This window comes from Haliotis asinina, chromosome 9 (assembly GCF_037392515.1).
Source record: "Haliotis asinina isolate JCU_RB_2024 chromosome 9, JCU_Hal_asi_v2, whole genome shotgun sequence".
NCBI classification, from domain to species: Eukaryota; Metazoa; Mollusca; class Gastropoda; order Lepetellida; family Haliotidae; genus Haliotis; species Haliotis asinina.
Window position 1 is genome coordinate 55,055,404 of NC_090288.1, and position 14,888 is coordinate 55,070,291.

At 44.5% G+C, this 14,888-nt stretch overlaps 2 protein-coding genes across 4 annotated transcripts in view; both read right to left on the reverse strand.

Annotated features, from left to right (window-relative positions):
* Nucleotides 1-278: 278 nt before the first annotated feature.
* The window catches only part of LOC137295718 (cytosolic 10-formyltetrahydrofolate dehydrogenase-like), a 40,894-nt gene continuing 26,284 nt past the window's right edge, over nucleotides 279-14,888 (reverse strand). For 2 of the 3 annotated variants that reach the window (XM_067827235.1, XM_067827237.1), the window contains exons 20-25: nucleotides 14,198-14,296; nucleotides 13,596-13,761; nucleotides 13,292-13,397; nucleotides 12,748-12,947; nucleotides 11,648-11,715; nucleotides 279-4,357 (exon numbers count right to left, since the gene is read on the reverse strand). In XM_067827235.1, the coding sequence (XP_067683336.1) occupies nucleotides 11,657-11,715; nucleotides 12,748-12,947; nucleotides 13,292-13,397; nucleotides 13,596-13,761; nucleotides 14,198-14,296 (630 nt within the window). In that variant the 3' untranslated portion in view covers nucleotides 279-4,357; nucleotides 11,648-11,656. The remainder of the gene's footprint in view (nucleotides 4,358-11,647; nucleotides 11,716-12,747; nucleotides 12,948-13,291; nucleotides 13,398-13,595; nucleotides 13,762-14,197; nucleotides 14,297-14,888) is intronic. The other variant, XM_067827236.1, reaches the window with a different exon arrangement.
* On the reverse strand, nucleotides 6,604-8,079 carry LOC137297331 (uncharacterized). The gene has a single exon (XM_067829342.1). The coding sequence runs from the start codon at nucleotides 8,077-8,079 to the stop codon at nucleotides 6,604-6,606; it is 1,476 nt and encodes a 491-aa protein (XP_067685443.1).

Below are 14,888 nucleotides of genomic sequence, written 5' to 3' on the forward strand. Positions count from 1 at the left end.
TAAGCAATCGAACCTACGTGTGACCAAATAAGTACCTTGATCAATACAATTATGGTCAGTTTGACGCAGGTTCCATTCATTCACTACCTCACTATTTAGCTAAAAAATAATTCTTCAGTCTTTGTAATGTATATATCCATTTGAACTGAAATTTCCCATCCTCAGTGTATTTAATGATTCCTAAAGGTTATCCAAGATCTGCTTCCTGGACACATCTAACACACACAGGGACAAACATCAGTTTGTATCAAGGGAAAATCTGTAGTATAACAATAAAATTACAAAAATAGTCTTTATTGTATTTACAAAAACCTGCATGGTTACAATGCAGCAGGCAGAATGTAAGGTCTATATACAGATGAAAGAAAACACTTTCACATCAGTGCCACATTTCATTGCATAATCACATATACAATATCTATTACCTAGTTTAATTGTAATGTGCAGTGGGAATAACAGTTTTGAATGCATTTCATATTTGTAAATCAGTTATCTATTTTATGGTTGAACAACCATCTTTGATGTCACAGAGCAACATATTGTGCCATCAACAACAGATTCATACACAATGAAGTGATGTCCTCAAAGTCAATTAAATACACATATAAATGTATCTCCAGTGTAATAATGTATTTGACGCAAGATTACAGTCATCTCTCCCGATTATTTCAAATGAACCATATTTAATAATAAACATAAGCTTTTCTCTATTCAGCTGAACTGCTGATACCATTAACAGAAACCTGCTGCTCATTTCATGGTAAATGCAAGTAAGGCGTATACAACTTTTAGCAATGTTCAACCCACGACCTAATGAATAAACACTTGAACCACAGCCCCCCCCACCCTCGCTGGATAAATGTGCTTCAAAGGGATCATTTATAGTAGATGACTTTTTCGTAATGTTGAACATACACACTTGGTACTGACCTGGCCCCTTCCAACACAAACAATGGACTGAAGTATTCCCAGAAAACAACAGGTTGTAGATGGACACATTGTCTGCCTATTGTCTCATAATATACACCAGGACCCATCGTCCTAACATCAGTTGCCAGGACCAACCAACAATAATCCTTAGCAGACAATGAGTACATTTACAGGGAGGCTAACTATAGACAAGGCAATATTTAAATTGATTCTCACTCTGGGGAAAAGGTAAGCACTTCTGCAAGACTGTTGTTCTGGTAGAAATAATCTGTATTTTCTTGTCTAATTATCTCCATCACACTTCACATACACCATCACCAGCCTAATCGGCACAATAGTCACAAAGGCTCCTGAACAACACAGTGACAACTATATTGGCAACTACTTCGGCAGAGTGTAACAGTGTTTTTCAGATGTATTTTTATTAACCACTCTTCAATGAAAGGATCACCTCTCATAGCCATAATGCAATACAAAACACAAATGCAACATGACACTCCTCAACTGTCAAGACTGAGAGCATGTAAGCCTTTATTCCACACCTGGGCAATATAACATGTAACACGAATAATATTACAATAACACTTCGCAATGGTTCTGTGTACATTTTTCAACAATAGCATCTCCAGGTTCACAATACTATATAGCCTGTGAAACTATTACCCTTAGCAGTATGGATTTGATTATCACAATTACCTGGAACTAAATAATAACATGAGTACACAAAAAACCACACAACATAAGGAAGTTAAAGAATGCCCGATTCTTTCATATTAATATGATCAATCAGTTAAGTGATAGCAGATTAACTGTTGTAGTATACATAATTTGGTGTAAGTCAGCCTTTTTTTTGTCAGTGACATAGTGTGTTATGTTACATCATAAATCAGTTACTAAAATGTACAATGCTAATTACTGACAACATACGTATTGTTCTAACACATTAGTGAGGCAGGACCAAAACAAACAAAAATTAACAAACTCTACCATCCAGACGAAATAATGGGTACAATGTTTACTTCATAAATACACACACAAAAACTAAAATAGTAGGTAAGCATTTCCCATTTCTGGCTCAGCACTAAGTATGGTAACATTGTAACAAATACAGCACTTGTCATAATGAATAAAACATTCATTGTCATAACAAACAGCACTTTTCTCGTTATAAAACACATAAAACAAAAAGACACTATCAGCTTCCTACTTGGACGTCAAAGTTTATTTTAAAACCTTCTGTCTCGTGGTATCACAGACATAACACAAACTGATAAAGGTTTAAAACTCTGATACTTTTAACAACTTGTGTGGGTACTTCATAATATTTTAATGTTTTGGAATTAAAAAATCCAAAATGATCCTCCCAAATATTTATATTTATCAACAAAAATAAACAATATCTTGAGTATGAAAAGTACAGTTATCTTCAGTGGCAGATGGATTAATGATGTCATTTGATAGTGATGTCATGGTAATGATGACATCACAATGGACTGCAAAACATTGAGAAAGAATTTCATCTCAGTCAAGAGATCTCCACTGAAAGCCAGTTCAGATGATAGAAGAAAAAAAACAAAGGTTACAGAATGAAGTGAGACAACACTAGCAGATGCACCAAGTCTGCTAATGAGAAAATATATTTCATAATTTAGCTATTACATATCCAATCGACATACGTTGTCAAGGAGGCCCTCAGTTATCAAAAACAACAAAATCAACTTTCATAACAAGCCGACAGACAAAGCTCATCATTTCAATTATCTTACAAAACCATGTTTATACACATAATGCTCCAGATTATATCACTAAGTTTAATATACTAAGTTTTAATAAACTATCTACTCTTGTCTTAGTATACAACTACAAACTACTGAAGTATATTTACTTCATTTTACCCCTGAATCCAAGAGAGGGGTTGAAAAATGCATACATAAAATACAATGATGGTATTATTTTTAAGCCTGGTGTGGCTTTGAGCATGCTCAAAGACAATCTTTCCCTCACTAAAATTAACAAAAGCACGTGAGTATGCTTTCATGCAGCTTTCAGCAATATCACGGCAAGGGATACCAGAAATGATCTTAACACACATTGTGTGGGGGGAATCAAATCCGGGCCTTCAGTGTGATAAGCGGATGCCAGTAGGCTACAACACTGCCCCAATTAACAAAATACGATCATGAAATACTTAAGTTATCTAGTCAGTCAGTCAGTACTGTGATTCGGCCAAAACAATGACTCTCACACTGTAACCACCAAATCATGTTATCACCGAGCATACCATCACAGTAGTTGGTACAGATACCAAGCCCCATTAAGTAGTACTCCAGATGCAGTGGAGCAAGATGCTGGAAGCCACCATATGTTCAGTTCATCAACAGATGCTTGCAAATCAATGTTAAATGTTGTTCTTTTTTCTTCTCAAAATAGTGACAAATCAATAAAATATTGACCCTTAAACTTAAAAATATGAATATGAAAAAGTTCCAGTCTAACATCCTTCTACCAGCTGTGTAGAAATATAAATTAAATTTCTTCAACAGGATGTCAAGACAGTGTGTGGTATCCCTGATGCCCTCAGAACCTACCTGAATCTTTCTCTGTATTGGAATCATCCTAGCGGTATAGCTCTCTGTGTTTTCTATTTAACAACTTGACAAAAAAGTATTGTTTCTATTGCTGTTAAGTATATGTTAGCACAGGCTGATTATAGAGGGCATGACCACTTGAGGAAAAGGCTTCAGCAAACACAACATGTAATCTTTGTTTTTATCGATATGTGTATGCATTTAAAAAAGAGACAAGCACAGCAGACAGAGGGCCCTGTAAATATGGGTCCCAGACATGATCATTGTCAATGACAAATGAAATACTGTCTCCATGACAACACTTAATGAGGAGATATTGAGCAGCATATTTGGTTTTGGAATTATCTAAGTGACATCCTTACTCACAAGCAATGCAGTTCACAAGCTTATTTCTATAACGAAAGCTAGTAGTTAACATCGGAAATCATCTTGTACATAGTCAAGTTTCTACTACTCTCGATATATTAGAAATTACAAAAATAATGCCGAATTTGCACACAGAGAATTAAAAACTCAGACCTAGTTTTGATTTGGGTCGTTGACTGAAGCAGCGTCTTCACAAACACCAGAAATATGTCATGAAACTATTTCTCAAGTACCTCTATCATACAAGTCTTGCTTTCTGTATCTCTGAACTAAAGCCTGTATAAGTAAACAATCTGTGACAACCCAAGACTCCTGGACTCTAACTGTCTGTGATGCTGACCTCCATTACAGTTTCTTCAGGACTAAGCAGAGTGGCAGGCATATATAGTCTTTGGCAGAAGCAGATAACACAGCACTAGGAGGCGTTCACTGCACCATCACCACTTCACCAGGCACTCATGGACGTTCTGCAACTGAACAGAAAGAAAAATCTACAGGAATGTTTTTGGCAATACGAGTGGTAGGTAGGTAAGTGGCAAAAGCGCTTGTTGGTTACAAGTAAAATTCTGGTTTAATTCCAATCATTGGTGCAAAGTACTAATCCATTTCTGATGCCCCTCCATGTTCTGTGCTGTAAAATGAATAAACCATTAGAACATAGGAATCATTCTGTCAGATATTAAAGTTTTCTTGTACAGAATATTGCACTGGGTTTATCATTTATATGAATCTTGTCTTATGTCTCACTCATCAATATTTCAGCTATATGTGAGTGACCTGTGCAAACACTAACCTGGACAGACAAAGTGACTGAGTGCGCAAGTAAGGTTTCACCACTTTTAGCAATATTCCAGCAACAATTTGGAAACCAGAAAAGGGCTTCACACTTTGTTCCTTTGTGAGGAAACGAACCCTGGTCTTCAGCGTGACAGTGGCTTTAACCATTCGAACAAACCTGTAGAGGTTGCAGATTCTTTGAATAGAGTCCTCCTTGGGGTACTTATAACCATTTAAATGTTCTTTAAATTCTCGCGACAGTTGTAACTATATTTTTTCAATAAAATATATACAAAACAAAAACATCGTTTTTGTCTTGTGAGACCACCCCTACAGGGCCCCTGGCCCCGTGACAGCCAAGAGCAGGTAACTCTTCAGACTATAGCCTCCAGCAAAACACTTCCGTTCTGTAAGCAATACAGACAGAATGTGGGGAGGTGGGTGGCCTTACCCCAAGGAGGACTCTATTCAAAGAATCTGCAACCTCTACAGGTTTGTTCGATTCTTTTTCATAGAGATCCTCCTTGGGGTACTTATAAGCATAAGACAGACTCCTAAAGACTGATCTTAGGGAGAGGCAATTCTGTCTGCTCATAAACCTGACATAAGATGATAACCTTTATTACGTTTAACTGAAAGTAACAAGGAATCAAACTTACCTGGTCACGTGACCTTCTATGCCTTGCGGCGGGGGTGCGGACCAGGGTCAGGCTATTACACGGTCTAACCCTACATTTCTATGAGAAAGTCGTAGGGTGCTTATAAAAAATACCCCCCCCCCTTTTTTTTTCACAAAAAACGGGAGTCAAACCAGGCGTCCGATATATCAGGGTCCATTCTCGTGCACTGGCCAAGGTGCTAGGGAAGACCTGAAAACAGTCTAGACCGGTAAAGCAAAAAATACCACCACCATAATAGAGCCCACCACCGGGATAAAAGATGGAAAGTATACAGTAAGACACCACCACCAGTCTACTTGTTGCAGCTACAATGTCAAATGATCGTTCGTCAAATGATCGTTCGTCAAATGCAAGGGTAGCTCAATCAGCTAGGGCACTCGTGCCCTGCCCACTGGTGAGAACTGACTGGCCAAACCGAGCACGCTCGCTTGACAGTCTGTCTAACTGGTAATGACGGATGATCGTGCTCGGTCGGCTCCAAATAGCCGCGGAGCAGATCTCCTCAATGGGCAAGGCAGACGCATATGCCTTAGACGTCGCCACAGCCCTAACCGAATGAGCTTTCAAACCCTCAGGGGGCGTACGACCTTTCGAGGTGTATCCCATACAAATGGCAGAGACAAGCCACCTAGATATGGTCTGCTTGTTCGCCGGAAGGCCAGCCTTGCCGCCACCATAACAGCAGAACAATTGATCATTCTTCCGAATGTCTTTTGTTCGTTTGATATAAGCCTTAAGGGTCTTACGGACATCTAAGACGTGAGCACGTCGAAGAGAGGTACCAGGCGGCGAAGGCTGCGTGAAAGCGGGAAGCTCAATAGGCTCCGTAACGTGAAAGGTGCTATCTCTCTTAGGACGGTAAGTCTCTGGCAATCGAATGCTCACTCCGTCTTTGTGAAACACCGTTAATTCAGGGTTGGCGGACATAGCGTGTATGTCGTCTACCCGCCTGCCAGAGGTTACCGCCACAAGAAAAGCAGTCTTCCATGTCAACAGCTGGAGGGACAAAGCCGACAGGTTGTGAAAAAGAGGACCGGACAGCCAATCAAGAACGACTGGCAAGTCCCACGGGGGACTAATCCGCCGGACAGACGGACGGATTCTGTCCACGCCTGCAAGAAAGCGCTGAACTAGAGGGTGCTGCCCCAATAATGCACCATCGACAGGAATGTGGAAGGCAGAGATTGCCGTGGAGTAACCTCTAACTGTAGAAGCGGCCAGACCGGCTTCCAGTTTAGATTGCAGAAACTCCAACACAGATACTAGATCTGCAGAAAAGGGATCGAGAATCCCCCTGTCGACACACCAGTGAGCATAACAGGCCCATCTATCCTCATATTGAACGTTCGTCGAATCCCTCCACGAAGCCAGAATTGTGTCTGCAACTGGTGCAGGAATTCCTCTCGCATGGAGGCGACTCCGGACAGCAGCCAAGCCACCCACTGAATCCTGGGATTGGGGTGTGGCGCTCCGTTCTGGGATAGTAAGTCCGGTCGAAAGGGTAATAGTACAGGAGGCTGAGCCAGAAACCTGAGAATTACCGGAAACCCGCTTTGAGCCGACCAAAGCGGTGCCAGAAGCACAAGCAGCCAAGCCAGTTGTGCGGTCAGCTGCAAGAGGACTCTCGAGATCAGAGGAACTGGTGGGAACCGCACAGCACTCTGTCTGTCCAATCGAGCAGAAAGGCGTTGTTGGCTTATCGCTCTCGGATCTGGTATCCTTGAGCAAGACACAGGAATCTGATTCGTCGCCCCAGAGGCAAACAGATCTACCTGGAACGACCCGAACCACTGGGAAATAATCCCGAATATCCCCCGATGCAGCATCCACTTGTGTGGGGCTAGTATACGTCTCGATAGCGCATCTGCGCGGACGTTGTCTATGCCCGGGAGAAAAAAGGGGAGTACCCGAATGTCGAACTGGTCGCACCACAGCAAAAACTGCCACGCCTCCTGAAGGAGGGACGGAGACACTGTGCCGCCTTGCTTCAGGATATACGTCATAGCAGTCTGGTTGTCCATCTCTAGGCGAACCACTTGACCCCGCACTGACTCCACAAAGCTCCCGAACACCCGGCGGACTGCTCTCAATTCCAACACATTGATGTGTAGGGTAACTTCGTCCTCAGCCCAACGGCCCGAGACCGATAGTTCGCCCAGGACGCCCCCCCAGCCTGTGAGGGAGGCGTCCGTCTGAATCGAGAGGGAAGGTGTCGGTGTCTCTAAGGGGATCCCCCTGGACAGATTTCCGACTTCCGTCCACCACTGCAGGTGAGGAATCAACCAAGCGGGAGTCTCGAGAATAGTCTCGTAGCTCTCCGAATGGGACCACAACTGGGCTAATGCCTGTTGAATGGGTCGCATCCTCAACCTCGCACGCCAGACCACGTCCACTGTAGCCGCCATAGTGCCCAGCAAATGAAGCCAAGTTCTTGCTGTGGCTCTGGGGAACTCGAGAAACTGAAATACAGTTCTCTGAACTTTGACGATGCGGTCTGGGGCTAGGGAAACAATCCCCTGAGCCGTATTGAACCGTGCCCCCAAGAACACCAGATCCTGCATAGGGGTCAGGTCTGATTTCTTGAGATTGATGATCCAGCCGAGCTTCAACAGGATGTCCATCACTTGTTGTGTGGCATCGTGTGATAACAGGAGTCTGAGGGCCCTCAAAAGCCAATCGTCCAGGTATGGATGACAACATCTGCCCTGTGACCTGGCCAGCTGAGCCGGAATCAACATAAGTTTGGTGAACACCCTCGGCGCCGTGGAGATGCCGAAGGGTAGAACCCGAAACTGATAACACTTCCCGTCGAACGAAAACCGATGGTATTTCTTGAACTCGGAGTGTATCGGAACATGGAGGTAAGCGTCCTTGAGATCGATTGACGTGAGTCAATCCCCTGTCTCTGAGGAAGAGATCACTGACCGCAGTGTCTCCATCCTGAAGGACAGAACCTCTATGAACTTGTTCAGCCCTTTGAGATTCAAGATCGGTCTGAACCCTCCGTCCTTCTTGGTCACAAGGAAGTACGTGGAATAAAACCCGTCTTCTTGTTGACCTTCCGGAACCATCTCGATGGCAGCCTTGTCCAGTAACGTCTGGACCTCGGCACGGAGGACCTCTGCTTTTTCCCGGGAGAACGGCACCGGCGTGTGCCAAATCCCTGAGAAGCGTGGAGGGTCTCGCTTCCACTGTGGCATATGGCCATCCCTGACTGTGGACAGGACCCAGGGATTTGAAGTAACTGCCTGCAATTCCGAAAGGAATAGTGACAGCCTGCCGCCTACAGGGACTTCTGGCGCAAGGCAATGTACCCCCACCGTCGGCAGTTCTCCGCCTGCATGTGTGGGGGACACCAAAGGCTCTGGGCAAATGTTTAACGGGAAGCCGGGGCAGGCTTCCCTGTGCCCCGAAAAGGCTGCTGTTGCTGCGACTGCTGCAACGCAGGCCCCTTGCCTTTGCCTTTCGCCCTCTTGCTTCGTTTGTGCTGCAGCGAAGCAGTCCACTTAGCACCTTCCTTCGCTGGCGCCGAAGGGTAAGCTGAAGCAAGAGTGGGAGGCCGTTGGCGAGAGGAGGGTTGCTCTAACAAGGGCTTAGAGTCCTTGAAAGTGCTAACAGCCTCCGCGGCCTCCCGCACAACCTGTAGTGCCCCAGGGAAGAGGGAAGATCCCAAGCTGTAGGGCAGAGCCAGGAGTGCCTGCTGGGTAGCGGGAGAGTACCTGGCTACGGATAGCCATAGCCGACGCAACCCCATGACGGCCTCCATCATCTGGCTAGCACAGCACCTAATGCTGTCCCTCGCCAGATGAGAGTGCATGTCCGTAAGCTGCCGGCCCAACACTGCCGACGGAGAGTCGTCAGCAGCGCTCCCATGATCCAACAGCTGCCCCTGCAAAGCAGAAAGGTAATCTGAATGGACCACTACTCTCAGGTGCTGGGCCGCACACCTATATTGCTCCTCAAAGAACGATAGGCGGACCTTAGCACTGGAGCGGCCGTGGAGAAGGGCGGCGGCCGCTGGCCCTGCCTGGCCGAGGCCAGGGAAGAGGAGGAGGACCCCCCCAGGGTGACCGAGGCGTACACACACTCGTCCACCACCGGCGGTTCGAATAGCGAATCCTCATCCAGTTGATACTGGCGGCTAATCTCCGGGAGATCAAAGCACGACCGGGTACCCGAAAGGAGCGGATTCACTACCTCCCCGACCAGCGATGGGAGCAGGCGCAACCTCGCCTCGGCGACCTTTGTAGACGCGAACGCCTCCCCGGGGAGCCGAAACTCCAAGGGGTCGGGCTCCGACACAGGAATAGAAACCTGAGGTAAGACCTCGGCAATTTTCTCTCTAACCTGTCTGAGGGACGAACCGAACGAGTACGTGACCTCAGACTCGCACTCCTCCCCAGTCCCCTCCTCCTCGATATCCATCTCCTCACGCTCCTCAGACAGGGAACCTTCACCGTAAAGCGAACCTGTCGAGGGCGATACCGAGACGGAACTCGAAGGAGCAGAGAGACTAAGAAGGGCCGAGCCGCTAGGTTCGCCCCTGCCAGAGCCCGAACTAGGTCGCCTGGGCAACTGGGGCAAGCCCCCCACCGGAGGGTGACCCGAAACCCAGGAAATGGATAGGATGTCGATGCCCCCAGCGGCTGGGCAGCACTAGGCTGCCTGCCCACCGTGGCACTAGGCGCGCTGACCGCGGTCAAGCCGCCGACACCGGGCGTCGTTGACCCACTTGCTTCACGGGACAAGCTGGGGTCGACTGCCCTAGGCACATCCGCCTGAACGCCCGAAGCGCAGGACGGCTGCCCAGAGGGAGGAGCGTTCTCCGAGCCTAAGCCCGGGCCGCGGCCTCCCTCAACTGAACCACCATGGCTGCTCAATGAAGATCGGGCGTCCAGTTCCTTTCGGAAACCAGACAGCGCCGAATCTATCATTGATTGTACCGAAGACATCTGTTGCTGAAACAAGGCATTAATTGAATCAACAGAGATTAATGGTGCTTGCGAAGTAGGGGTAGGTGCTGAGGATACAACGGCAGAAGAAGGGGAAGGGTCCCTAGACACTCTGGCCTTCTTAACCGACCCCTCCGAAGAAGAAGCTGCGCCTTTCTTTTTGTGGGAGCGCTTAGATGGAGGGTCCTGAGCCCAGATATCCCCGCCCCCCCCCCCCCCCGCCTTCAGTAGGTTGGAATAGAACAAGAAGTCCGCGTGTCTAGACTTTCTGGTCTGAGGGGTAAACCCCGCGCGCACATCACAAGACTGATCGTCATGATGACATTCCACTAGGCATCTTAGACATACATCATGCAGGTCTTTAGCCGGAATGGAGGATTTGCATGTTGAGCAGGATTTAAACTGCAAGGCAACAAATAACCTCCTAGTGTTGCATAATAAACAACAATAAAACAAGACACGCATGGGCGCAAAGCTAAAACTAAAACTACATACATAGTTAAGGTAAAAGCTAAGTGTCACGACACCATAGTTTACGACATATTTTTTATAAAAATAGTAGTAAATATGGAGATAACATGAATAAAGTACATAAAAGCATAGCTACACAAGCTTACTTTTTTTAAAAAAGACCGCCATAAAACTAAAAAGTTTTGGCGGGAAAAAAGGTTTGCCTTCCACCATTACGCTAACCACGTGGCTACCAACAGGGACGGCAAAAGTTACAACAGTTTGACAAGTAAACTGTAAAAAATGATTCCTAATGCGCCCATGCGTCTAATAAAGAAACCATACATACAGTTTGAGCCTCTGAGGTACTCATCTTAGTACTTGTCTTTGTCTTTGGTAAGCAAGAATCTCTGTGAACGCTGAAGCACGTCTGCATAGGCGAGCGACAGAAAAGGAAGTGTTTTGCTGGAGGCTATAGTCTGAAGAGTTACCTGCTCTTGGCTGTCACGGGGCCAGGGGCCCTGTAGGGGTGGTCTCACAAGACAAAAACGATGTTTTTGTTTTGTATATATTTTATTGAAAAAATATAGTTACAACTGTCGCGAGAATTTAAAGAACATTTAAATGCTTATAAGTACCCCAAGGAGGATCTCTATGAAAAAGAATAGACTATCCCACCACTCCTAACCTGGCCAGACAATCCAGTGACTGAAGTCTTGAGGAACAACCTAGACTCTCGGAGTCAGATGACACACAGTGAACCAAGTCACCAAGCCCATCCATGAAATAACACTTGCCAGCTATCTTATGTTGTTTGAGGTCAGTTGAAACCCAGAATCCCAGCAGAAAGGAAGTTAGTCCACACATTCAAAGAGTTGACAGAAACAACATTTTGAATCCTTACCAAGATCACCTAGTGGTACTCCACTGTCACTGCCTTTGTCTTGAGGTATTCATTGAGTGCCTCTTGACCTACAACAAAGAGAAATATGTATACAGGCATGACATTATCTACATGCTCTTTGAATTATTGACCCGTGAAGGTCCCGGGGTAGAATAGGCCTTCAGCAACCCATGCTTGCCATAAAAGGTGACTATGCTTGTCGTAAGAGGCGACTAACGGGATCGGGTGGTCAGGCTCGCTGACTTGGTTGACACATGTCATCGGTTCCCCATTGCGCAGATCGATGCTCATGTTGTTGATCACTGGATTGTCTGGTCCAGACTCGATTATTTACAGACCGTCGCCATATAGCTGGAATATTGCTAAGTGTGACGTAAAACTTAACTCACTCACTCACTCAATTTGAATTATCAACATCAGGGGAGATAATCAGTCAGAACTGCACAACTACCATGTTGTTTTCAATACACATAATCGTTGTCTAAGGAACGTACAACATGAAATGTATTTGTGAGTTAAGTGTATCAAGTTACTTACAGGATGCAACATAAAACAGACAGTGTCACTCATGTATGCTTCATCAATAATTCCACTGACATCAGAACATCATTCCGGTTACATTTTGAGGTAGGAAAGAGACACAAGTCTTAAGAGGACCTGGGCCTTCTTTCACATTTCACAAAGCACTAAGGGGAACATAAGTCACTAAGTCAACATTCGTGCAGTGTTAAAGAACGGGAATGAAGGTTAACCTTAGTAAAGGTTGCCTCTGTGAAAGGACACCATGGTCCTGACCAACACAGTCAGGGTGAACCCTGACCCTAGCACAGTTGGCAGCTACACTTGGTGGCAATGATAGAACAGAGTTCAGCAACTGATATATATATATATCACTGCGAGGAGCTTGAAGTCTGTATGTGGCCACAGTGCTGAAAGAGTTACTTCCCCTTACCTAACATGAGGTGATTCCTCAGACAAGATTTATTGAATGAACTTCATTTCTTCTTTTGTATGAGTATAGTTCTTCAGAAACATATTTAATTCATAACCTGCAATTGCTGCAGTGTTAGATCAACAATAATCTGCAGGCAATATGTTACCCAAATCTTTCCCAAATCCGGACTGCTTGAAGCCCCCAAATGGAGCCGCCACATCAGTCTTGTTGTAGGTGTTCACGAAGACGGTGCCAGCCTGGATACTGTCGGCAACATGGAGAGCCTTGTTTATGTCCTTGGTGAACACACCTGAGGCCAAGCCATACTCAGTGTCATTGGCTCGACGGATCACACCTTCTACGTCCCTGGAAGACAGACATATGAGTGAGGAAACAAACCTAGGATTCAAACCCACAACTACAAGCTTCAGGGATACATGACATCAGAAGGTGAACTGGTCAGAAGGTTGATGTGGCAAAATGCAGTGGAGTATTACTGGATACTCCCCTGGGAGCTGAGAATGTAAAATATTCCAATGCATGAGGGTTAGCACTGAAATGAATCAGATTCCCTATAAATCACTACAGAAAATGAAGATATGTATCATATGTGATAAATAATACTAATACTACTAAAGATGACAACGATGATGGTTACAATGACGATAACGACGATGATTATGATTTATTGAAAGGACACTGATACTGACCCATCAGGGAAGGTGGAGATTATCATTATAGGGCCGAATGATTCTTCTTCAGCGATGAACATGTGATCCTCGACACCTGTAAACACTGTCGGCTCCAGAAACAGCCCTGTAACAGGTTGAAGTCACATGATTTCATTTCCCCCTATATGCACATTGGAAACAGATTGGGATGAACTTGGCATAAGAACTGTCAGTGCAAATTGTTGTTGTTGTTGTTGATGTTGTTATTGTTCAGAATATGGACAGAGCAAATATTCACTGAAACCAAGACACGTCTGGCTCCTATCTTCACCACACAACTCACCTGGCCTGTCAACCTGTTTGCCTCCATACACCAACTTGGCTCCCTCCTTCACCCCTGTGTCGATGTACTCCAGCAGCTTGTTGAAGTGAGCTCTGTGATTCTGGGGTCCATGGTCAGTAGATCTGTTCAGTGGGTCGCCAATCTTCATCTTCTTGATTTCTTCAATCTAGCAACAGATGATTTCCTCAAGGTTTCTTTCTACACAACACTATGTACACAATAATTAACATGTTCAGAAGTGAACTCATATCAGATTACTGTTATCAGATTGCTATTAGCAGTTCGCAGAGAAGTAACGAACCAGTACCACAATACAGAAGCAATAAAATCATCATAACATTACTGAAATATGCTGAGGGAAACAAATAAGGGATCACATAAAGCACAAGTGTTCCTCTATTTTTGTTCCAGGTTTCTTCACAAGCTTTGTATTGTACAGTATGTGAAGAAACCTGGAACAAAACCCATAATGGAACTCTCATGCTTTCATGAGATCCCTTATTTATTTCCCTCTGTATATGTGAAACATTCTTCAGCTGAAAGCAGGACGGTCCTGCTCAGCTGATTGTTACAATCCTCCAACAGCATCAAGCTCCACTCACCACTCGACGGACATATTCATCATGTATGGACTCTTCTACAAACAGTCGTCCAGCTGCAATGCAGTTCTCTCCCTTGTTGAAGAACACAGAGCTCAATCCCTAGAAACAACAATGTCAAGTTATATGTTAGCTTAGCCTTGTAATGAAGCTGAACTTTTCAACTTTCAAACAACATCTCCCAAGAGAATCAGATGCAGTGGCATCACACAGAAATGCTTTGCAAGTCACCTTAATGTTGTCAGTTAACAGTAAATCTTAATAGGAAGTAAAGAGTTACTTCCCCTTACTGAACATGAAGTAATTCCACAGACAAGGTTTTTTGAACAAAATTCATGTCTAAAGTATGAGTGTACTAGCAATATTCTAGAAATATCATGCCTGAAAAAACAAGGGATTTACACATTGCCCCAAAAACTGTTTTTTGGTATGAGAATCAAGTGCATTAACCACTAGGCTACCCCACAACCCCTCATAATTATCAAGAGACTTACCAAAATTGTTGAGTGAGAATGTATGATAAACAGAATACTACATTCAAATACTTATATCAATAGTGTGATGCATATAAAAGTCCTTCGCAGACCTATTAATCTGAAATTTAATTGGCTCATTTTGACATCAAAATACACATGGGTAAAATAAATTTATAATCCATATCCATTTTTTAACCTATAATACTTGGGTGAGACTA